Raw genomic sequence first — 22,618 nt, 5'->3', positions numbered from 1 at the left:
ACAACGTTATGACCGTCGAGACTTCCTAGAACATAGTTGTTGGTGTCATTCACACTTGAATCCGCAGGTAGGCTGGCGTGAATGCAGTCAAGCATTGCCTTGGCTGCCACCATCTCTAAGTGCAGAGTGCAAACCCATCCGACCGTATAGTCATCTCGGGAGGCCATTTCTCATACGGCGCGCCTTTCCACGGCGAGAGTCTAGTGGGGGGACTCGTTTTCGGTGAGTCAAGGAAAATTAGGAGGAAAGAGAGGAACGGGGCCAGCCTTGCATGGTATATTAAACAGGACAAAGCCCCCAAGAACAGCGCCTTGACATTGTTGGTTGGCGCTTAATCGACTATTTTAACTCGTCTGTTCGTTTCACAACGTGGGTAGGGTGGAGTGGGACTGGGCTCGGCCCGCGCCTCCTGAGATCCCTTGGTACAGACTGAGGTACGTATAAAATAGATGCATATATAATAGATACAGCGCAGTTTGATGCAGGTTAAGAGAACACTTCTGCGGAGACGAGTGGTTTTGGCTGTTCTACTCTTATAATGCCGTTTTGGAGCTAGGTCAGCTGGGAATGCGCCACAGCCTGATTTCGAGTCCAAATAGACCCCAAATGCTGTGCAGACCAATTACAGAATTGCGGTTCCTAGAATAAGTTCTGTTTTAGTGTGATCCCGTGTGATCCCGTGCGCACACTAGCTGCTGTGTCTAGGGGTAGTAATCAGTGATTACTCAACATGAAATCAATGTGGTTTTATTAATCCAAGTAACTTAAAAGGGATCGAGTTCTCTATATGCAATGTATATGCAGCTCTGCAGGTACTGCTAATATTCACTTTAGTAGTTCTTTAAGCTATAAAAACAGTTAACAGGCGTAATATAGTAACCGTGTATTTTCTTTCTTTATTTCCTTTGTTTTATTTTTTTTTATTCACTTGCATCGATTTCCATAATGTAATTCACAAAGAAAATTTAGAAGACAGTTAAATCATTAATTATCTTAACAATCTAAACAATCTTTACTTTTTTTCAAGCAGCAAAGCTAACCGGAAGCGGGGATTCATAAGTGCTCGCTTTGCAGCTTCTAGTCGGGTAGGTCTTTAAGCCGTTTGATGAATTACAGCTATGTGGGACTTGGTACTAGAATTTTACAATTAGAGTGAGTTGCTAAATAGAAAATCTTTGCAATTTTGTAGTATTAGACGATTATATGATAAACTTTCAAAGGCACAAAGAAAGCAGGGGTATTCAGAAAAACTGAAAAAGAAGCCTTAAGGGAACGTTGTGAGGGACCGGTCTATTATACAAAAGATCAAATTATGAATCTTCCCTGGGCTAAGTGTATCCAGAATTTCGGTAGTAGACGGGATGAGAAAGTATAATCTGCTAGACTAGACCAGAATAACTGCTGCTGCTGCTGCTGCAACGATCGCACTCAAAATGCTGAAAGACAGCTTGCTTGCAGCGCCGGTGAACACAGGGCCAGACCCGTCTATGCTGGAGGACGGACCAGTAGCAAAGACAGGGGTGGAGGTCCGCGCACTCGTAACAACAGAGTTCGATTGAGTCGGGACCGCAGACCACGGCGTGGCAGAAACAGTGGGAGCAGAGGTCGATTGGGCCGGGAGGTCAGACCATTCTGATGTCGCAGTATCTGGGTGGTTGGAAGTAGTGGCAGGATCTTTGCTAGTCGAAGGAGCACTAGAATGAGCAATACCGTCAACTCCCGAAGGAGAATTGCCCGAAGTGACTGTTGCAGCAGGAACGTTTGCCGAAAGAGCGTCGACTACAGATGGAGCAGCATTTTCGGCAGATTTTGATGTGACAGCGACTGGGGTGCTGGTTGCAACAGAAGGATAGATATCTACAATCTTTCCGGCGTTGGCTGTTGAAGCAGTGGGAACCGTAGTTGTCTCGGTGGGAGCGGAAACCGCTGCAGTTCCAGCCGCGGTGTCTGTGGCAGCAGCTGCAGGGTCGGTCTTTCCGGCACCAGCAGTTGAAAAGGAGCTGGCCTCGGCATCAGGGCAAATAGTTGTTCGAGAAGTGACGTACAGGGTACTTATCAAGCCACCAATATCGGTGGCCGAATGGTGGTAAGTAGTGGTGGGCTCAACAGCACTAGCCTTAGGAACGTCTGTCTCAGGAACAGCTGTCGTCCTTTCATCGACAGCACTGGTCTTTGGAACAGCGGTAGTCTCGGGCACATCAGTCTCAGGGAAGGCTGTGATAGCTTCGCTGATAGTACTGGTCTTGCGCACAGCACTCATCACAGTGGCAGTGGTTTTTGGGAGAATGGGCTCAGGAACAGTCGTCTCAGGGGCGGTTGTGTCGTGGGCGGTGGTAGTTTCTCTGGCAGCAGCGGTCTGTGCAACACTGGTCTCAGGCTCGGATGTAGTTTCAAGTGCAGAAGTGGCTTTAGTAGTGTCAGAGGTTTTCTCCGGCTTGCTTGTTGTCTTGTCACCCCCAAGTGACAAATCCGGGGTTGCAGTAAGACTGGAAGCAGGCGAGTCAGGAACCACCGAAGCCGATGAATCAGTCTTGGAGCCGGCCTGGTAAACCTTGATGGAGTTGATCTCCCAGTAAGCTTCCTTATACACAGCCGGGTTCTCGGCGACATAGTTGACACAAGACTTGATGGGACTGCTGGAATCACTCATTGGGCATCCCGATTCACCAAATACACCGCCGGCCCAGTCACCGCAGAATGTTGTGTCGAGGATGAACTTCTGGGCCGTGAATCGTTTCTCAACATCACAGCCTCCCTGCATGTTGCCCATTGGGGTACCAAAAGTGGAGGGATCAGGGTTGCCCTTGGTGATGGATTCGGGAATTGACTTGCGAGGGAAGAACCAAATCTTGATGAATTCAGAAGTCCATTCCATCGCATAGACACCACCACCCTGTTTGTTCAACGGGGTACCATAGGTTCCATTCTCGGCCTCCACTACACAGCCGATAGTGCCAGATGCCTCGCCACATTCGCTCGAAGTGAGGTTTCCAGTCATGTCGTCGCTCGTAACAGTACAGGTCCCACTAGTATGTAAGACAATCTCGTTGTTTTCATGCGTGTTGACACCTTCGATGATATCGATTTCGCCATCTTCCGGCCAGCTGGGACCGACAGACCAAAAGGCGGGCCAAAGACCACAGATGCTGCCAGGCATGTGTTCGAGATCCACGATATACAGTCCTTGCTCATAAAACCTCTTACTATCCAGACGCACAGATTCACGGCCCGCGCCATTCGGGTCAAGGATGCTCGTGTGGTCCACACCCACGTAGGCACTTCCACTGGAGGTGATGTTGATGAGGCCCGCGCTCTCAGCGCTCGTTTTGTTGACGTATGTGACATAACCGTTGGTAGGGTCCGGAGCGTCGAAGAAGTCGAAATAATCGAAAAAGGATTCGCCCTGCCAGGCCTCAAGGAGCGAATAGCTGCCCGACTTCGAAGAGGGGCTGCCAGCTGCGACGGGTGAAAGGAATGAAGCAACAGCGAGTGAACCTGCACTCATCCAAAGCGAAGAAGAAGGCATCATGGCAGCACCGCAGGGGTAGGTACACAGTACTCTGAATAGATGAAAGTGATAGCCCACGCTCACGGAGGGTGGACAGATCGAAAGTTAAAAGGGCCAAGATGGCAAAGATCAAAAAGAATGAAAGACAACCCTCAAGGCTGCTCTGGTGATGAGAAGGAAAATGCAGTCGTCACTCTGCCGACGATTGGTGGAAAGAAAGAATGGAAGAAAATAAAGAATGTAAAGGCGTGGAGGAAAGAAACGAAAAGTATGCAGGACTGGGGGGGGGAGCAAGAGTAATAAAGCAACTCCACACAGTGACCTCCAAAGCATGGAAGAATTCTCGACCCAATTAGCCGCGTTGGCCAGTGTTTCTTCCCTAGCGATAGGTAATATTATTGTGGTCCATGTTGTCGTCTATTAATCGAGTCGATTGTTATTATTATCCATGGCTCCATTCTATCTCATTCACCAGGCGCCATCCACTGGCGGGCCTGCCCTATTGGAGCTATCCAGCCGTTCCTTGGCCTGGCCGAACGGCTCGAAGCGCATAATTGCAGCCATGGACCATATTGATCCGAGCAGAGGCAGACAATAACAGTCCAGACCCCAGGGATACTTCATTCTTTGTCTTTCGCTGCGGCATGTTTGGTGGGCCGGCGACAAGAGGTAAACGAGTCAAGCCGCCGTGCATCAAGGCGGTGGCCAACCTGAAACAGGGACAACGCTGCCCAAGCGCATCCAGCGTCGCAGAAGGTGAAACAGGGGAAGACTAAATTTTCCCAGATGGAAAGGGAGATAGCCCGACACGCCGTGAGGTGGTATCGAAAGAATGAGCGCAATTCTACTGTGATGGTGGTTATTTGGGGATTTCGCCAGGCCACATTCTCTCCGCAAAGGAAGCGCTGGCCTACATTTGGTCGCTCCTGCTATGGGGCATCACTGTCGATCCGGATGGCCAGTCCGAGGTCCGTCATCCATTGTGAAAATCAGATCGTCCATCTTCAAGGCTAAAAGATTGGAGACCGAGAGGAATGCCAGTCTAGACTTTGGTGGAGACACAGGCCACAACGCTATTTTGTTGGGCGGATAAAAAAAAGCATAGAGAATGAAGACGGCTCATGGAAGTTTTTCATGCGAAATATGGTCATCATGATGACTGATGGATGTGATAGTCCTGATGGGAAACAAACATCTTTAATGGAAGGGGAATCACTTGAAGCAATTTAGCGACGATCTTCAGAAATGAAAGGAGTCCGAAAGGGGTTAGGCTGTCACGTGATGTCTACAGTGCATTCTCACCACTTTTCCTATTCTCTCTTATTTTCCCTTTTTTATTTCCTCTTAATCAAACGAGTCGTAGGAAAAGAAAATAAGATATTCTATAGTTCACAGTAGCTGTCCTCTGCGATAAACACGGTTGCGATTGATGCTCATCCATGGAAGCAGCAGATCAAAATAAACCGAGATCTGTGCAATCACATCACCAAATCTACGATTACACGAAGCTGAAACACACTTATATCATTTGTTTAATTAGCTTTAGATTGCGAATTACGTTAGAAGGAGTTATTTGTATGGGAATAAAACACTCCAGCAATGTTGGATTTCGGACGCATCTCCTCGTCCCAAACAGGAAATCAACCACTGGATTAGTAATTATGGTGGGGCATAGCAGACATCAAGACTCAGTATCGTCCACCGTCACAGATCACAGCGCTTCTCTGTCATCAACTTCTGTCAAGTACTCAAATCAAGAGCAATGGCTATCGCAGTCGCAGGTACAGGAGGAGTGGGCAGGACCATCCTCGAAACCCTCGTCCAGGATCCCAAATATCAGAACCAAATCATCGTCTTGACCCGAGTAGGATTACCCCTCCTGTCCATCATTCATTCACTGCTGACGGAATAGACTGTCAAATCCGATTCTCTGCTGGATCAGGTCCAGCAATTGCAGATTGACTACGATGATATATCCTCTGTCTCCGCGCAATTGGAGCAACATGGAGTTCACACCACCATCTCCGCCATTGGCATCGTTTCCGAAGAAACGAGTCAGTCCCAATTGAATCTCATCCAGGCTGCGGATAAGTCCACAGTAACAAGGAGATTCATCCCAAGTGAATATTCATTCATCCAGACAGAAGAGTATGCCCCTCATCCCAACACCAAGATCAACACTCACAAAATAGTCTCCTCCCCATCGACTCCAGCATCAAATTCTGGCTCGACGCTGCTGCTGCGCTGAAGAAGTCCAGTTTACAATATACCCGCGTCGTGCCTGGCTTTTTCATGGACTACTGGGGCATGCCGAACGTCCGGACCAACATCGACCCATTGACTTTTGGGATCAATATCGCCAAAGGGCAGGCCGCTATTCCGGGTGATGGAAACGATGTCATCAGCATGACATATACCTACGATATGGCCAAGGTGTTGGTGAGAGCACTCGATTTGGAGGAGTGGCCGGAGTTCAGTGTGATTGTAGGACAGGATGTGACCTACAACCAGTTGTTACGCTGGGCTGAAGAGATCCGGGGTATGATCTAACTTTGTGTCTGCAGTCTGTATCTTCTTGCTAATAGTATACAGGTAAAAAATTCCAAGTGGTCTACGACAGCGCGGACAAGATCAATCAAAACCAGGTGACTGTCCCTCCCATGCCGGATGGAATCGGGTATTCTGAAGAGGAAATCCAAGAAATGACAGCCCTAGTGAGTCGATTGACTGTGGCTGGGGCCTTCAAGCTGCCAGTAGAAAACCGGTTGAATGCACGATTCCCAGGCATCAATTTGGTGTCTGTCAAGGAATTCCTCACGAATGCCTGGAAATGATTCTACGCCTTGATGCGAGAACAGCATAAGTTCATAGTTCATAATAACACATCGCATTCTATTCATATTACAAACATCTCAGGTCATTCTCTTTGTCCCTGAAACCCCAGACAAGCCATATCGAATATCACTCGGCAAGTCATCCTCATCAGGTCCCTCGTTGTACTGGTTTTTCGTCCGCGGCTTTGCATGTCGCAGGCGATCTCCAGGGAGGATGTTCTTCTGGTCAATTGCCTCGCGTTCATCATCGCCTAGACACGTTAGCTTCGTTTCATCTTCTCTGGGTACGATCATGACATACCTAGCTGCTGCTCACTGTTAGAATATGGCGGCTGCATGGGATCGTCATAGTCCTCCCCATCACGCTGAATGGGCATCTGATTGCTAATGTAGGGGTTTGTATCTCTGGTGTACGAGTCATCGATGACCTCACCCTCAACGGGCGCGGGATCGTTCTCTGCCTCGTAAGAGTCCTCGGCTTCTCTTTCAACTTGGGTAGACATTTTGGGCTATGAATATCAGATAAAGGTATTCGGATGTACAGACGATGGTTACAGAAATAAATTACTGGATTGATAGATGGGGTATAAGATAAAAACACCAGCAGTGCGTCATGGCTATATAACCGGGGAATTGCTCCAGAGTTATCGAGACGACGACAGTCTGACATCAATTAAGGTGAGTCTATTCGAACGTCATTTTCCCAACGGTTATAACAGCTTCTTTCTAGTTCTCACCCCGGCTCAAATGCCTATCACAGGAAGCATACACAACCTAAACCTAGTAACCTCAGGTCAAGAAAGACATTGTAAAGCGACTTTACAAACCAAAGACTCATACATCACGTCGAGATCTAACGTCAAAATCAATACACAATCACGATGGCAACTATATCCTCAATCTGATATCAGTGGTGGCACTGCCATGACACATTGTTAAATCAATTCCTCGCCACTTCCCATATGAAACAGTATATACAATTCCAAATACCAAGAGCTGTCATGGATACATACATACATACATGAAAAAAGAAATCCCAAAAGGCATCACCATCAATACAGGACTCTACCATAGAATCTACGACACCATGTCCAACTCTCGTGAAGATAACGAGGTCAATGTCTCGGGTGAGGAAAAAGTCAACGCCATGCGCGGATACAAGGCGTATGTCTTATCTATCTCTTCATTTATTCAATACGAATATACTAACGAGCTACCTCAGCGCCCTGAAGAATCCCAAAGTCTCACCTGAAGGCAAACAACATGCTAGGGATGTTCTGGATAATGAAATCCACTGGGACCAGCCTCGTCAGGAACTCTATGGTATCCGTCAGCAGAATAAAGAGCCGAACAGGGTAGCTGGTGGGCTGAAAGCGTAAGTATTCGAAGTTATATTGGATTTTATGATGCTAATATACGATAGTGCGCAGGTTAATCCACGTGTGACAGATCGAGGCAAGAAGGGAGCGTCTGAGAAATTGGATCAGATGGGGCCTGGACCTCAGGAATAGTGTACATCTTGCCTGAATAGATAGTTATGATATTATATTCGGATTCTTTTCTACTAGATGATATCTTTGTTGCATTGGGCTGCTGCAAGACCTTCCTCCGCCTCCACATACTAAGCCTGATCAACACCAGAAGAATTCCCCGGTGATATCGAGCACTATCCAACAGGTAAACAAATCCCGAACTATGCAGTATCAAAGTAACATACTAAAGCCAGATGCGATAAAAACGAGGCACCAGTCCTATTCAAAAAGACAGTCGTTGCTGGATTAGGACATTGCTCGACTCGCCCATTCCAGGCCTATGAAACATTAAATAGCCATATGCAAGCGCACCGTTAACGGGTACACCTGATCAACAAGAATGCACGCGCCCAATCTATATCACATGCATAGGAATATCCAGGTCTTGACAGGAGTAGAATAGTGGGGGCATTCTTTGCGGGAATAACCGTTCTCTGTATAAGCGGGTTGAATTTTCCATGGTCTGCAGTGGCAGGAAGGATGAGTCGTCATTAGGATTGAGCATTGGAGATTTGGGAAGGGTTTCTAAGGGAAGAATCGGGATCAAACATGATCAGTTGACTGGGTTTGGGGTTAATCTATCTGAATGTTAAAACAGAAATATTATTAGTATTACCTTTGATTAATTATTAAGGCCAAAGTCTACTGCTTAACAAATTTCCATTCCGTCCTGATTACACGTCCATACGGAATCGAGTCCTCGCCCTCATTGAAGATCCTTCTACACGCACCGTATTAGCCCCAGTCACCACTCTACTCCATTGATGGGTTAGGATTCACCACATCCTCTGGCCATGCCCGAAACATATCCATCAACTGGTCGACGGGCGCAGTCATCAACCCATACGCCGTCTGGTAAGGGGGCTTGTTGGGGGCGCTGGGATGAGCACGGGTGGGCACGAACATTTTGGTCCGGCTGAACGACTTGGACAGCCGCTGGCTTTCTTCGGGCGTGATGGCGCTCTCCAGCTTGACCAGGTCGATTTGCTCCTCGTCTTCGATGTGCTTTCTCAAGTCCTTCATCAGGGCCTTGATCGTGGGGATGAACTGGGAGTTGGTGAGGTGCATGTCCTGGAATCGCTTGAGTTGCTCTTTGACCTGTTCCAGTTAGCGATGTTTGTATGTGTTTATGGAGATGACTTACAATCTGATGGTCGTGGCGGTCCTTGTCGGCCATTTCTAAGCCGTCTCTCAGATACTTTTCCATCGCAGGGTATACGACCAGCTCCTCCCCAACTGCATGCCGGGCAAGTTCCCAGACAAACTTGTTCTGGAATCTCTGTTGCTCATCGGGATCATTGGTGTTGATAATGGTTTTGTAGTACGTGTCCAGGTCATAGTGGTCTTTTTTGATCGTGTCAGAGATGCGGGCCGCCATGATTCGAGTGTGTCGGTTTTTCTATATCGAGTATTTAGGTATTAGGTATTCAGGCTGAGGATGAGAGTCTTGCATAACACGAAGCATTATATCCATGAGCTTCCTATTTCTTGCGTCATCGCGTCGTGCATCAGCTTGGGGGCGAATTGGGCCTCGATTGTTTGTTATCTGGATGTCATCAGAATGACACCAGTCACATCTTCGATGGCAGGTAGGACAAAAACGATGATTCCCATCTCGCAAGGTCAGGATATGTCGGACAGAATCTGCAGGAGACTAGCTGTTAAATTTCCGATGAGAGTCACAAGCCTCGAATCAACATACTGTTCCTCCCACTTCTCCCATCGAGAAGAAGAGTAAAAAGTATCCAGAGTCGGCCTCACATCCCGCTGGTTAACCATCATGAAGTTGGGTTGACGTAATTTGTATCTGGGCCGACAGTCTGCCTGGATAATCCTCGCCTGAACCGAAAGTGTCAAAACCTGCCTGTGAATGAGTTGGCATCTGGTGCCTGAGCGGGGAACTCACCAGGAACGCATCCCACAAAGCTTCGCCTTGGACTTTATTCCTCACTTTATCTCAGTGTCTTCATGTAAAACCCACTGTTCCCATCGACTTGGATATGGCCTTTTGTGAGGTCTGAAAAAATCGCTCTCATCTCGTCTCGTCTCGTTGAGCCCCGCTTTGTGTCGCCTGAGCGTATCCGTGTCTTCAGACTCATTTCCTGCCTGTCAAGTGACAGGGAACAACCCGACTTTATCCAAAGACATTGCCATCATGAGCGACAGGTGAGTTCCAACTCGGACCCCACTTGTGTGTCGATTTCACTGACTCGAATATCTGAATAGACACCATGCTCGTCTGGATCCCATCCAGGAAGAAGAGCCAGAAGCCATCCCAGTCCCTGCAGCCTGCGAGCCCGTTGCGCAAACTAATCCCCCAGAAAGTCCCATGCGACGCCTTTCGCAGTGGCTGTGGCCATGGTGGACGGCGACAGAATCTGAAGTCCACGAAACCCTTGTCGACAGGGCCTCTAACGTCAAACCCGACTGTAATATCACTGCATCCAAAACAACTTCCGGCTCCAAGATTCAGCAAACCAGCTCTAGATCTCGTTCCACGTCGGCACGCAGAACCGAAGCGGAGTCTTCATCCCGCAACGACAAGATCCCAGAAGAAGAAAGCATTCCCTGCAAAGCCTGTCGCATCGGGGGAGCTGTTTGTGATCGCCAACGACCCCGATGCTCACACTGTCTCGACCAGCAGATCTTATGTTTTTATGTCGAGCCATTGCGACTTACGATGGCCAGGAATAAGAAAGCGCGCGCTACTATCACGCAAGCGCAAATAACGCCATCTCAGCTGCAGCAGAGTCACTGTCAGTGTTAGTCGCATCTGATAAGATATAGCCTGTCTTAATTAATTTCGATCGCATTTCTGGGGGGCTCAAGACTATCTCTTATCGACGGTTAGATACGGAGTAGAAAAAACTGGGGAACGATAAGATGCGGAGTAGACACATCCGTTATGGAATGAAAGTTTCTTCCTGCTATGTCACAAGCAGGAATGATTTACACAGAAGACTGAATCTGTCCGTGGATCGACTGAGGATTTATACGAGAAATCTCAATATGTGTGCTATACGATATAACAGTGCGACTGAAAGAACACCTGAATTACAACACGACTTGGTTTACAGGAAGAAAGAGGAGAAGAGGAATAAGAGGATAATATTCGCCATCTGGAGACACCAGCGAAACGGACAGAGTGCCCCGAACCAAGATCGATCAACGCCCACGGACGGGGCAGGTTGTCCTGATATTACCATTCTCGGAGCACTGTGAACCGGTGCCGCACCAACTCGAATTTACCAACATGGCAGCACTTGATGCAATCTGCTGTTGTCTATTTACATACTCTTTCTGAATAGAGAGTCGATATATTTGCACAGTATCTTGAAGCATTGACTGAATCAAAGTGAGTATCAGCAAATCAGCACCATCACAACACATCAACTAACAGACCCAGATGGAAGCCGAATACACTCGTCTAGCAGATTTACTGCGCCAAAACGCAAGCGAGCACCCCAAAAAACGCTTCCTGGTTGCCATTGCCGGAATCCCAGGATCAGGAAAAACGACAACAGCCTCCGCCGTCGTGAATCGGCTCAATTCAGACCCTTCTTCTCGCGCAGCTCTCCTCTCCATGGACGGGTTCCATTTATCAAGAGCGACGTTGGACAAGCTCCCAAATCGAGAAGAGGCATATATACGTCGTGGTGCACCGTGGACATTCGATGCACCGCGCTTCGTTACTTTCGTTCGACAACTACGCGACTGGGCGGATAATACACCCGTGGCCTCACCTGATTCACCAAAAGAAGTTATATACGGACCATCATTTGACCACGAAGCCAAAGACCCCGTTGAAAACGGCATGGAAGTTACCAGCGACGCAACAATTATCATCCTCGAGGGAAATTACCTACTGCTAGACGAGCCCGAGTGGCAGGAGATCTCAACGTTGGTTGATTACCGAGTTTTTGTCGATGCAGACCTACAAGAGGCGAGAGGACGAGTCGCCAGACGACATGTTAAGGCTGGTATTGAGAAGACGTTGGAGGATGGGTTTCGACGGGTGGACAGCAACGATTATTTGAATGGGATTACCATCAAATTGAAGCTTATTGCACCTGACCTGGTTGTTCAGAGTTTGACAGAATGATTTATCTTGTTGTTGTATTTTCCATCTCATATTTTCTTTTCATTATCGTTGTATTTTGTTATTCTGCTACTACTTTGTTGTAGACTATTTTGTTGCCCATGAATACACGATGTACTTGAATGCCACCCCATTTACTCTTTGATCGTTTGCTTATGGAATACATCTATCCTGTCAGTTTGAATATAAAAGAATTGGAATGATCATACCTGGAATCTCGGGCATCCACGTCGCCCTATCCTTACAAAAGAACTCCCCCTTAGGGGGCAAAGCCTCAGGAGAATCCAGCGAGCCTACACAAATATATCGGAATTGATGTTTAACAGCATCCTACACAATCATAGTCAGATATAATCCACCCATTCAGTACAGTTAGAAGAACATACCCCATACTCTAGGATAAAACTCCCACAATCCCCGCAAAACTCACGATGGATCATCGCCCCGGATCCATTATCCGAGACATGCTCTTTGGGCATTCCTGACGTCAACTGGAACGCATCTTTGGGGACTTTTGCCGTAAGGCCGTAGTTTGTTCCAAAGGCTTTCTTTGGGATGTTATTTTAGGATCGCTTGGATGTACGGTTGATGGGAGATGGGATTACCTTGCAGTTTCGGCAGTGACAGATAGATGTGCGTGCCTCATCGGGTGAGGAGAGGGTTAGGTTATATTGTATTTTGCGGCAGTAGCAGGATCCAGTGTATGTAGGCATTGTAAATGATTAGAATGATGATACTCAGTTTGACAATCTTCTCGTGTTCAATAATAGGAGAGGTTTAATAGGATCAATGGAATTATTTATATGGTTGACGTCACTATTTCCTCCTCTGATGACACTAAAATATATATCTCCGAATTTTTGAAGATAATTAATTGCAAAACACCAAGACTAAACTATCTAGCCACAATAAAGTAATCAAGATGTTTTTCCATCTCGAGTTTTATCCTTGTCTCTGCAGGTGATGTGATAATGACATAGCAGCTCTGCAGCATGGTATGACTAACCTCACACAATAATCCACAATCAATAATGTCGACCCCACATCCGTTCGTCCCCCGCCTGGATAAACAAAGCCCCTTTAGTCGTCTAAATATTCAGGACACAAAAGATGGGAGACCAAGGTCAACACCAAGCAGGCTTGCCTGAACCCATCAAGAAACGATCCGTAGCCTCTTGTTTCATCTTCCGTGTTCCGCGGGATGGAAAAGGAAAACCGGCCGTCGCACTATTTAGGCGGAGCGAGAAAGTGAGGACATATCGGTAGGCATTGAAATTCATATATCAAAAGTTCAAGGCTTATTAGCCGACTTCCTAGTCACCATCTAGCCCCAATCGCTGGTAGCATCGATAACGAGGACAAAAGTCCGCTCGATACCGCATGGCGAGAACTCCAGGAGGAAACTTCCCTCACCCCATCCTCACTGGAGCTCTGGCGTAAAGGCAAGCCGTATACATTCAGCGACGCTGCTATCGGACGAGAGTGGACCATCCATCCGTTCGCGTTTCGTCTGAAGGAACCCGACGAAGGAGGGCTAGGCGAGGAGGGCATCCAAACGGACTGGGAGCACGAAGAGTGGCAATGGTTCGACCCTGACACGGTCTCGGACAATGAATCTTTCGGCGCCGTGCCCAGACTTCGTGACAGTCTCCGGCGTGTCTGGTATGAGGGTGAGATGCCGGAGCACGCAAGCAAGGCGCTCACGACCGGCCTAAGTCACTTGCACACCCATCAGGACGGATCTCGGGAGTTGACGGCACTGGCCCTGACGGCGTTTCGAGATGTGGTTACGCAGACGCGCGATGGTATCGACGAACATTGGTGGGAATTAATCAGGATGGCCGTATGGCATCTATGGAAGAACGGACGCGAAAGCATGGGAATATCCACCATCAATGCTCTGGTGGGCGTCTTAGCCGACATGAATGACATCCTAGGGCAGAATATCGGAGCCGAGCAGAAATGGGATCGGATGCTAGCCATGGCTGACCTCCATTTGGCGAATCGCAAGTGCATTCCCGCGCGAATCCGGGACTCGTTCGTCTCGTATATCCAATCGCACTTTCTCGCCGGCAGTGAACCCAGATCCAAGCTCACTATCCTTACCGTCTCAGCCAGTTCCACCATCCGCGATAGTATTCTCGATGCATATGCCTCGCTCGAGGGTATTGAAGAACTCGAACTGCGAATTCTAGAATCCCGACCGCTCTTCGAAGGTGTCAGCATTGCCTCGTCTCTGCTTTCAAAATTTCAATCACAGTTCCAGGACTCACCTAACAAGCGCCTCAAGATGACCATCTACACTGACGCATCAGCAGCCTTGGCCGCAGCAGACGTAGACATCGTCTTATTCGGCGCTGACCGCATCTCACCAGCAAAAGGAGTCTGCAACAAGACGGGCTCCTTGCCCGCAGTTCTCGGCGCAAGGCATGCTGCCCCGAAAGCCAAAGTTCTTGTACTCAGCGAACTGGAGAAGGTGGAGGGAGAATGCTGCGGTGTTCAAGAGGAAAATGCCTTCGAAGAGAACGATCCGATCGAGGTGTTGAGCGGATGGCACAACGATGGAGTGAAAGGAATCAGCATCCTAGAAGACGAGATTAACAGGACGAAATCCGGAAAATGTGAGACGTCCAAGGTGGAAGTCAAGAATATTTACTTTGAATGGGTACCATTATCGCTGGTGGATGCATTTGTGAGCGAAGAGGGGGTTCTGGATGAGCAGAAAATCCGGGATAAATCGCAGGAAGTGGGAGCGAATTTGGAGCGATATTTGGGTGGTTTGTGAATAGCAACTATCTTGATGACGCATGAAGTCATCACATGCTTAGAATAGAATATCGATATCTCTTGCCTTAGAAATCCATCAACACCAACACCAAAACCATCACGGCCATCGAGAAATGCATCGTCTATCACCAGGAAAACATCTCTTTAACACTTCCAAAAACCTCCTCTTCGAATACGTCATCCACAACAACCCCTCCGCTCCATTATCAGCTTCAACCCTCCTCATAATCCAATGCCCCGCCTGGGGTCTCGGTTCTGAATACCTCCAAACTGGCCTCGCCCCCTTATACACTCAACACAATTACACCCTTCTCTTCTTCCACCCTCGTGGAACAGACGGCTCCTCTCGTCCTTCCGACCCATCACAAATGAGCAGCATGCCCCATCTCGCCTCCGACCTGGAAGACCTTCGCGTCTACCTAGAAATTAAGAAATTCTCCGCATTAATAGGCCATTCCAACGGCGGGGCCATTGCCTTAGGATATGCGGAGATGTATCCAGAGCGTGTGCAGAAGTTGATTCTACTGGATCACCAGCTGGTAGGGTTTAAGGATCGCGTGCTGTTGGAGGTATTCAAGGATGATAACCGATATCGAGAGGCTTTTATGGCGCTGAAGCATTCTCCGCATCAAACAGACGAGGAATTCACTCGCCATGTGAGGGCCATTCTGCCTTTGTACTTTGTTGAACCAAAGAGGTTTGTCCCTGTGCTGGAACAATCGATTGGAGATAGATTCATGCCCGTGTGGTGTTATCGGAGTGTATATGGATGCGACAATAAGTTGTCGAATCCTACGCAGATGATCGATGGATTGACCAAGATTCGTGCGAAGACGTTGATGATCTTTGGCAAAGAGGATATGATCTGCGGTTTGAGTATTGCGACACGCACAAAGGAAGGCATCGATGGGGCTCAGCTGATAGTATATGACGATTGTGGCCATTTCCCATGGATAGAGAAGAAAGAAGAGACCTTCAATGATATTGTAGCGTTTTTAAAACGTTAGGCGAGCTCCTGAGACCTACATTTCTACTAATTGCATTCTTTCAAAATATAATCAAATGAAATTTCATCAGGTTCGTACACTTAAATAGTGCCCAAGAAAAAAGAAGACAGGGGTAGTAGCATCTCCAATGGAGGGGAATAAGGAAGCACCAAAACACCAGCTGGAAAAACAGGGCTGAATCGTAAACAAAGACCACCGGCAAATAACGCAAATCAAAAATCCAAAGAGGTATCATTCAAGAATCACGAACACGCGCCTGTCGCTTGGCCGTTCCAATATGAGTGTTGTGCACCTTGGTGGCGAACTTGAGACTGGTCAAGGTCTCTGCCAGATGCGCCTGGAGGGGGCTGACCATCACGAACATAAGAGTCTTCGAATTTCCTCCCAGAGAGAATTGAAGAAGGTAGGTGAGCTTGCTGTTTCGGTAGGGAATATGGGCCCCTTCCCTGCCTTGTCCAAGAGCCGAAATCACGTCGCCCAAACAACTCAAACTGCGATTGATGTTCTGCGTCTCCTTCAGCCTCTCTCCGGTGGCTCCGCTATGGCTTAAGCGTTCACTGCCAGCAAGATCAACCAGGTTGAGGGTTCCTTCACTGCGTTCTCCGGTCACGCTGTTTTGGCCGATGAGTTTGAGGATGAAGACGGAGTGGGATCGCGAGGAACGCTCGTTGGCCTTGGTGGCTGCCACCGACCGATTTGCTGCCGCCCGCTTCAGGAGAGACTCGACCATTTCAGGTGATTCCAAGCGCACGGTTGTGATGTCAGTGATTATTGTCTTGCATCGCTGCATATCGTGCCTAATCTCATGCTTCTTCTTGTCCAATTCGTCCGCGTTACCCAACAAGTCGTTCAGGTTTTCATTGTAAACTTCAACGAAATTACCCTCCATCGTATATGTCCAACCCTTCTCCTCGAGCTGCTGGGCGGTTGCATAGATCTGATGAACGGCGCGAGGGATCATGCCATCCAGAGAAGACATGGTATGAGTCTTTCCACTGCCAGTTTGGCCATAACAGAAGATACAAACATTGTAACCATCGAGTGCGCTTTGGACAAGTTGGCTGATTTCCTCAAAAACCTCGGCATTCTGAGTGGACGGTCCAAATACTCGGTCGTAAGAGAAATTACTGTTTTTCCTCGAGACGGCTCCAAGGCTGCTTTTTTCTTCGGGTCCGATGATGCTGATCTCCTTGGAATCCTCAGACTCGTCTGGGTACTGAATCTGAGCCACACTCGTGACAGACTCTTCTTTCAAGGGTGGACGGACTCTGCAGAACACGCGGATGTTTCCCTTCAGCTCCTGGACTTGGTTGTGGAGCTTCCTGCGGAGGGTTTCTTCCTTTCTCAATTTTTCCTTGGTTTCCTCAGTCTCTGCGGCAGCATCCATCATTCGCTGGTTGATTTGTTCAAATGCCTGAGATTGTTCTTCCCTTCCGGACTCGAGGAACTCGATTCGGGCCTTCAGTGCACGGATCGACGACTCCAGCGTGACGCTGTTCGTACTAGCTGTGTCTAGATTCTGTCGGAGATCCAGGTTGCTCTTCCGTTCCCGCTCCATTTCGTTTCGCAAAGTTTGCAGATCGCCTTGGAGTGTAGCGATTTCACGATCTTTTGTTTCCAATTCGATCCGAGTTCGTTGGGTGTCCAAAGCAGTCTGAGAGGTCATCTGGTTAACTTCACGGTGTCGCATGGCCTTCTCGTCATCCAATTCGCGCTCGAATCGCCGCGTTATTTCACGGACCTCGTCCTGGTGTTGTGCTTTCAGTGCTTCCAGTTGTTTCTTGTTCTCCTGTCTCATTGTCTCCGTCTCCACACGCTGCTTTTGATCAATATCATCCATTGCAATCTCATGGTCCCTTTGGGCATCTTTGAGTGCATCATCAGCCTTGGATAATTGACTTTTCATTGTTTCCAGCTCCACGCGCAACAAGAGGTTGGCTTCGGTCCCTTCTTTTCGCGAAGCCTCCAACTCGCTAACTGTACAGCACTTATATCAATATGCGTCCCACATAACAAACAAGCCATGACTCACCCCTTGTTTTATACAGTTCAACGGTTTCTTTCAAGCCGAAACTCTCCTGTCCAGCCTGGCTCACCCTGGAGACAAAGGCATTGAAAAATTCTTCCATGGTCTTCTCTCGGGTATCCTGGTCCCATTCTGCGCCTGTGGAATAGTTAAAACTTTTGATCGCAGAGTCTTTAGTGAGGAATTGGGGCAAAGGATATGGGTTTCTCTTCGGGGAAGTCTTGGTAGGGGAAAGGGACTTGGCTGGGAGCAGTCTGATGGGAGTAGACGGCGTTGGAATTTTTGAACCTGGGGGCTTGAGGGGTCCATCTTGAGTGTGGGTTAAGAGCTCAGGGTCCGGTACGCTCTTTGGGGGCAAATCCAACATCAACTGATCCATAGCATTGCACAGGGCAAACTCGCGGCTATCAGTCTTAAGCAACGTTCCTTTCGGACCGGGCTGCGTCACCTGAGAGCTGATTCTGGCCCCAGAGTTTTCCCTGTGCGTGCCTGACAATGATCGTGCAGCATGTAATGATGGGGCATGGGAGGAGAAAAAAAGAGATTGTCGCCTACCCTTTCTTTTCCCCAAGACACTTCCAGCGGGCTCTTCATCATGGGTATCTAACGAGGTCGCGGGACGGGTGATCGATTGACCAGCGGGCTTCCGAGTACCGAGCGAAGATTGGGAGCGAGGGACAGTACCGGCTGCGGGAGGTCGTGCGCCGTATCCGACGGTGGAAGAAAAGTGACCACTTCGTGACGCGGTCGAGGCAGATCTGGTCGACGTTGAGTTGGCACGAGTATGAACTCGGGTTGTACCAGTGGCTGATCGCGACGTTGTTGATGTTCCGGTCTTCCGGGTTTCGGGGGCTTGGGTGACGCTCTTCGAACGACTTGGTTCTGTCATGTTGTCAGCTCGTGGATACTTTGGGCCACCTTTCCTTCAGATTCACGTACGCGGCAGGCCGGAAGACTTGCCCGCGATCGTACCCGGCTGCATCAGGCCCGACCGGGAGTTTGTGTTTGCTGAATTCATTTCCTTGAGGCCAGCTGCCTGGAGACGACTGCGGGTGGCTGGTCTTGACTGTGTCTGTTCGTCTAGGTCAGTGTGGGAGTCGGGGACAATAGCAGTGACGAAAGCAATTTACCAAGTTCTCATTCTCCATGATGGGCAATGAGGGGTATATAGTCCACTACCACAGGTGTACACAGATGGATTGTCTGGGTGAAGAGGAGCTCACCGTGATGCAAGACAAAGCAGATGGACCAAAACAAAGGACAGAAAGCGGGGATAAGGGGGGGGAAACAGAAGATATACAAAAGAATCAGGTTAGAAACAAGTGGGACTGCAACATGTCAGGGCCCTCCCCGTCACTGCAACTAATTATCGCATTCAAGTGCTGCGTTTTGGGCTCCTCTTTGGCGTCTTGCTCCGGCTTGTTTCCTGTTCGTCTTTTTCGTTTCTGGAGAGACGAAAAGCGGTAAACAAACTCTGCTGACTCAGCGGTCTTGGGGCGGGGCTGTGCTAGTCTTTTCCGGGGTTAGTCGCCTGGTCCCGTGACTGTATCCCCAATACGAATTTCAATACGATATCATCCAACATTCAGTGTTGTGATTGTACTTCTTTTTCTGTAGCAATTTAATTGATATTGTTCTTTTCTTTGCGGTATCATGCAGCTAGATCCATATCGACAATCAATGGCTCCGTCTCCGGTGTTGACTAGTGGTCGTAGAACCCGTGTGCGGACTCCCCCCGGCCACTGCTAAACGCCGGCTGGAACTTCTTCTGCTCGCAGACCAGACAGCAGCTTTCCCCATATCAACCGCCCCTCGAGGCTCCTTTCTCTCCCTCACCGTTACTCCTTTTCTGCCCTCTACACTTCATTCTTAAAATTAATTCCTTGAATTCTTGATTGGTTTTTCTTTTGCTTTCTTTTCTTTATACAGCCTCAGCGCTATGTCTGGTCGTTTCGTCCGTTCCTCCAAATATCGTGAGCTTCCCCTCCTCCAACTTGCCCGCAGCGCTGGTAATCTGACATGTATTAGGACACGTCTTCGGGCGGCCGACGAGAAAGGTACGCCACGAACAGCCCCCGCCATTGAGGGGTCTGACATTCAATTGCTGGACGGTTATAATATTCACGGGTATCTATAGGAACAATGCTACGATAATCTTCGAATCTCCACGAATGCCTGGGATACCAACCTCGTCAAGGTTCGTCCGTCCTTCCCCTTATCCGTCCGCCAGAACAGGAAACCTGACGCCGCAATCAGGCCAACCCACACTATCTCTCGGTGAACTGGGAAGCTGGTGGAGGTGGTGCTTTCGCTGTGATTCCTCTCGAAGAACGGGGCAAGTTGCCAGAGAGAATACCTCTCTTCCGTGGTCACACCGCAGTTGTTTTGGATACCGACTGGTGAGCAACGATCGTCTGTCAATTCGGCCACAGAGCACAAATCTAACGCCAAACTAGGAATCCTTTCAACGATAACCTGATCGCATCCGGCTCCGATGACGGCAAGGTATGGATATTGGATAGCTTCTGCAAGCTCGGCGGTCTGGGCTGACTCGCTGTTCTAGGTCATGCTCTGGCGCGTGCCAGACAACTTCACACTCCGCCCCGATGTTGACGCCGATGACATTCAAGATATTGCGCCTGTAGGCAAGCTGAGTGGTCACCCGAAGTGAGCCCTTCCATGCCTTCTTCACCGCAAAGGAATGCGTACTAAATCCCATTACAGAAAGGTTGGACACGTGCTCTTCAACCCCGCTGCGGAAAACATCCTTTCGACGGCCTCTGGTGATTTCACCGTGAAGGTCTGGGATATCGAGGCTGGCGCCCCCAAGCTTACCTTGAAGCTGGGTGATATGGTGCAGTCGCAGTCCTGGAGTGCCAATGGTTCCCTCCTCGTCACCACCTCGCGAGACAAGAAGCTGCGGATTTGGGATGTGCGTCAGGAACGCCCCGCACACGAGACCCAGGGCCACTCTGGAGCGAAGAACAGTCGTTCTGTCTGGCTGGGTGAACGCGACCGGATCGCGACCACTGGTTTCTCCAAGATGAGTGACCGCCAGCTGGCCTTGTGGGATATCCGTGCTCCTCGGGAGCCTATGGACGGCTTCAAGACTCTAGACTCGATTTCCGGTGTATGCATGCCATTCTGGGATGACAGCTCGTCGATTTTGTACCTGGCCGGAAGAGGGTAGGTTTCAATCCCTTGCTTTTGTTTCATGCGCGGTTAATCTAACGTCAACAGTGACGGTAACATCCGGTACTACGAGCTAGAGAATGACAAGTTCGAATACCTCGCCGAATACAAATCCGGTGATCCTCAGCGTGGTATTGCATTCATGCCCAAGCGTGGTGTCAATGCCCACGATAACGAAATCACCCGCGCCTTCAAGACGGTCAACGATAATTATATTGAGCCTATTTCCTTCATCGTCCCTCGCCGAGCCGAATCATTCCAGGACGATATCTACCCGCCCACCATCGGTATGACCCCCGCTATGGGCCCATCTGAATGGTTCGCTGGAAAGGAGGCCATTCCGCCTAAGATTTCCATGGCCAGCCTTTACGAAGGCGAAGGTCTGCAAGAGGTCACTGGCGTGCAAGACAAGCCCACTACGACCGTGGGCGCTCCTGAGCCCAAGCCTGAGGGTCAACCTAAGCCCGCTGAACCAACACCCGTGAAGAAAGCACCTGAACCCGTTCCCGAACCCACACCCGTGGCACGGCCCGCCCCCTCCATGAAAGAGCAGGGCGCCTCGATGGCCGCTATGGTGAACAAGTTCGCTGACAATGAAGAGGCTGAGAAGGTGGATGACGACTCCAACTTTGATGAAGTCCCCAAGCCGACAGAGCGACACACTTCGTCGCCATCGGTGTCCACCAGCCCATGGCATAAGAAGGAAGAGCAAGCCAAGTCAAACCCTTCCCCTATCAAGGTAAATTGCTTTTTTATGTATAATCATTTCTCTGGGCTAACATTTTGTTAATAGACCCCTACGAGTGCCGATCGCTCACCCCAAGCTTCCACTCCTGTCGCCTCCACCCCTATTGCCTCTACCCCTATGGCCTCCGCCCTATCAGCGGGCGCAGCCGTTGCAGCCGATGCCGTGCAGCGGGAAATCGGAGTCATCAAAGATCTGATCTCGGAGCAGACCAAGACGATCGCATCGCAGGCACAGCAGATGCAGAACCTGACCGCGGAGATCGAGTCCCTCAAGGCCAAGCTGGGCTAGCCGAATACTTTTTGCACCGCAGGGCATGGGTCGTGTAATTTACTTTCTCTTCTTGTCAATTGCCGCTTTCAAAAGAACAGTCTCTCGTTTGTTTGTAGCCATTTAGTGTTGTCTGTTATATTTGGTTATGGCTTACAGCATGGTCGCAATGTCAATAACTTTTTTTCTTCTTTTTTCCAGTTTATTTTAGAAGCGACAGGCGATGCGTGATGATCAGTTGGTGGTTTAGTGAATGGCTGTATGCGGGGTGTTGTTTATATGTATACAGCCATTGAATATAGTTGATAAATATACAAATAACATGTCTTATACTTACTTGTCTGCCCCAAATAGAGACGTTTGTTGGAAATTATTCTGATTCATAGTGGCAATGCGGACGATTCGAAAGCTACTTGAATATATATCTCCGAGTTGCTATCATACACATTTGAGCACTGTATGAGTAGTACTTGAAATATTTGAATGCTGTCATATCTTTTAATTGTAGCAATGAAATATGCTGGAATTTTTATCATATAACTCATAGCAATGGAGTAAATCATCATGTTAGGAATACATGCATCGAGTAGGATACAACTAAACCGCCGCCGACACTCG

The 22,618-nt window shown here is 48.8% G+C and overlaps 12 protein-coding genes across 12 annotated transcripts; 7 read left to right on the top strand and 5 right to left on the bottom strand.

Moving 5' to 3' along the window:
* Nucleotides 1–2,545: 2,545 nt before the first annotated feature.
* Nucleotides 2,546–3,526, bottom strand: eng2 (putative GPI anchored endo-1,3(4)-beta-glucanase; the record flags this gene model as incomplete). The annotated part of the gene is made up of 1 exon (XM_040839610.1): nucleotides 2,546–3,526. A coding segment is annotated over one exon (981 nt), but the record flags the coding sequence as incomplete, so codon positions are not given.
* A 1,744-nt stretch (nucleotides 3,527–5,270) lies between these two features.
* Nucleotides 5,271–6,342, top strand: ASPWEDRAFT_72512 (uncharacterized protein; the record flags this gene model as incomplete). Its single annotated transcript, XM_040839250.1, has 4 exons — nucleotides 5,271–5,372; nucleotides 5,421–5,656; nucleotides 5,701–6,047; nucleotides 6,101–6,342. 4 exons carry the CDS (start codon nucleotides 5,271–5,273, stop codon nucleotides 6,340–6,342), a joined length of 927 nt encoding a protein of 308 aa, XP_040685293.1.
* A 78-nt stretch (nucleotides 6,343–6,420) lies between these two features.
* On the bottom strand, nucleotides 6,421–6,845 carry ASPWEDRAFT_54722 (uncharacterized protein; the record flags this gene model as incomplete). Its single annotated transcript, XM_040838097.1, has 2 exons — nucleotides 6,421–6,593; nucleotides 6,644–6,845. 2 exons carry the CDS (start codon nucleotides 6,843–6,845, stop codon nucleotides 6,421–6,423), a joined length of 375 nt encoding a protein of 124 aa, XP_040685292.1.
* Nucleotides 6,846–7,429: 584 nt separating this feature from the next.
* On the top strand, nucleotides 7,430–7,853 carry ASPWEDRAFT_32233 (Con-6 family protein; the record flags this gene model as incomplete). Its single annotated transcript, XM_040833635.1, has 3 exons — nucleotides 7,430–7,506; nucleotides 7,565–7,717; nucleotides 7,766–7,853. The coding sequence occupies 3 exons, from the start codon at nucleotides 7,430–7,432 to the stop codon at nucleotides 7,851–7,853; spliced, it is 318 nt and encodes a 105-aa protein (XP_040685291.1).
* A 774-nt stretch (nucleotides 7,854–8,627) lies between these two features.
* On the bottom strand, nucleotides 8,628–9,252 carry ASPWEDRAFT_32232 (HHE domain protein; the record flags this gene model as incomplete). Its single annotated transcript, XM_040833634.1, has 2 exons — nucleotides 8,628–8,972; nucleotides 9,019–9,252. The coding sequence occupies 2 exons, from the start codon at nucleotides 9,250–9,252 to the stop codon at nucleotides 8,628–8,630; spliced, it is 579 nt and encodes a 192-aa protein (XP_040685290.1).
* A 525-nt stretch (nucleotides 9,253–9,777) lies between these two features.
* ASPWEDRAFT_697843 (uncharacterized protein) lies at nucleotides 9,778–10,935 on the top strand. The gene is made up of 2 exons (XM_040839071.1): nucleotides 9,778–10,040; nucleotides 10,101–10,935. Exons 1-2 carry the CDS (start codon nucleotides 10,030–10,032, stop codon nucleotides 10,639–10,641), a joined length of 552 nt encoding a protein of 183 aa, XP_040685289.1. The 5' UTR covers nucleotides 9,778–10,029; the 3' UTR covers nucleotides 10,642–10,935.
* ASPWEDRAFT_697774 (phosphoribulokinase/uridine kinase family protein) lies at nucleotides 10,936–12,336 on the top strand. The gene is made up of 2 exons (XM_040839070.1): nucleotides 10,936–11,229; nucleotides 11,281–12,336. The coding sequence occupies exon 2, from the start codon at nucleotides 11,281–11,283 to the stop codon at nucleotides 11,974–11,976; it is 696 nt and encodes a 231-aa protein (XP_040685288.1). The 5' UTR covers nucleotides 10,936–11,229; the 3' UTR covers nucleotides 11,977–12,336.
* Nucleotides 12,042–12,891, bottom strand: ASPWEDRAFT_697675 (GFA family protein). Its single transcript, XM_040839069.1, has 4 exons — nucleotides 12,579–12,891; nucleotides 12,360–12,521; nucleotides 12,183–12,303; nucleotides 12,042–12,139 (listed from the first exon to the last, which is right to left on the bottom strand). Exons 1-4 carry the CDS (start codon nucleotides 12,684–12,686, stop codon nucleotides 12,108–12,110), a joined length of 423 nt encoding a protein of 140 aa, XP_040685287.1. The 5' UTR covers nucleotides 12,687–12,891; the 3' UTR covers nucleotides 12,042–12,107.
* A 192-nt stretch (nucleotides 12,892–13,083) lies between these two features.
* Nucleotides 13,084–14,758, top strand: ASPWEDRAFT_119953 (translation initiation factor eIF-2B subunit family protein; the record flags this gene model as incomplete). Its single annotated transcript, XM_040828956.1, has 2 exons — nucleotides 13,084–13,235; nucleotides 13,291–14,758. 2 exons carry the CDS (start codon nucleotides 13,084–13,086, stop codon nucleotides 14,756–14,758), a joined length of 1,620 nt encoding a protein of 539 aa, XP_040685286.1.
* A 115-nt stretch (nucleotides 14,759–14,873) lies between these two features.
* On the top strand, nucleotides 14,874–15,767 carry ASPWEDRAFT_176672 (alpha/beta fold hydrolase; the record flags this gene model as incomplete). Its single annotated transcript, XM_040831541.1, has 1 exon — nucleotides 14,874–15,767. The coding sequence occupies one exon, from the start codon at nucleotides 14,874–14,876 to the stop codon at nucleotides 15,765–15,767; it is 894 nt and encodes a 297-aa protein (XP_040685285.1).
* Nucleotides 15,768–15,913: 146 nt separating this feature from the next.
* ASPWEDRAFT_45569 (putative kinesin family protein (KlpA)) lies at nucleotides 15,914–19,052 on the bottom strand. The gene is made up of 5 exons (XM_040836571.1): nucleotides 19,017–19,052; nucleotides 18,733–18,865; nucleotides 18,349–18,675; nucleotides 17,800–17,931; nucleotides 15,914–17,744 (listed from the first exon to the last, which is right to left on the bottom strand). Exons 2-5 carry the CDS (start codon nucleotides 18,809–18,811, stop codon nucleotides 16,003–16,005), a joined length of 2,280 nt encoding a protein of 759 aa, XP_040685284.1. The 5' UTR covers nucleotides 18,812–18,865; nucleotides 19,017–19,052; the 3' UTR covers nucleotides 15,914–16,002.
* A 536-nt stretch (nucleotides 19,053–19,588) lies between these two features.
* On the top strand, nucleotides 19,589–22,330 carry ASPWEDRAFT_45566 (coronin). Its single transcript, XM_040836570.1, has 9 exons — nucleotides 19,589–19,766; nucleotides 19,822–19,850; nucleotides 19,931–19,990; nucleotides 20,050–20,192; nucleotides 20,250–20,298; nucleotides 20,357–20,460; nucleotides 20,518–20,979; nucleotides 21,034–21,724; nucleotides 21,779–22,330. The coding sequence occupies exons 1-9, from the start codon at nucleotides 19,733–19,735 to the stop codon at nucleotides 22,019–22,021; spliced, it is 1,815 nt and encodes a 604-aa protein (XP_040685283.1). The 5' UTR covers nucleotides 19,589–19,732; the 3' UTR covers nucleotides 22,022–22,330.
* The last annotated feature ends 288 nt before the right edge of the window (nucleotides 22,331–22,618 follow it).

The sequence above is a fragment of the Aspergillus wentii genome (genome assembly GCF_001890725.1).
Source record: "Aspergillus wentii DTO 134E9 unplaced genomic scaffold ASPWEscaffold_8, whole genome shotgun sequence".
Lineage (NCBI taxonomy): Eukaryota > Fungi > Ascomycota > Eurotiomycetes > Eurotiales > Aspergillaceae > Aspergillus > Aspergillus wentii.
The sequence above is the reverse complement of the archived record's forward strand: the minus strand, read 5'-3'. Positions and strand labels throughout refer to the sequence as shown.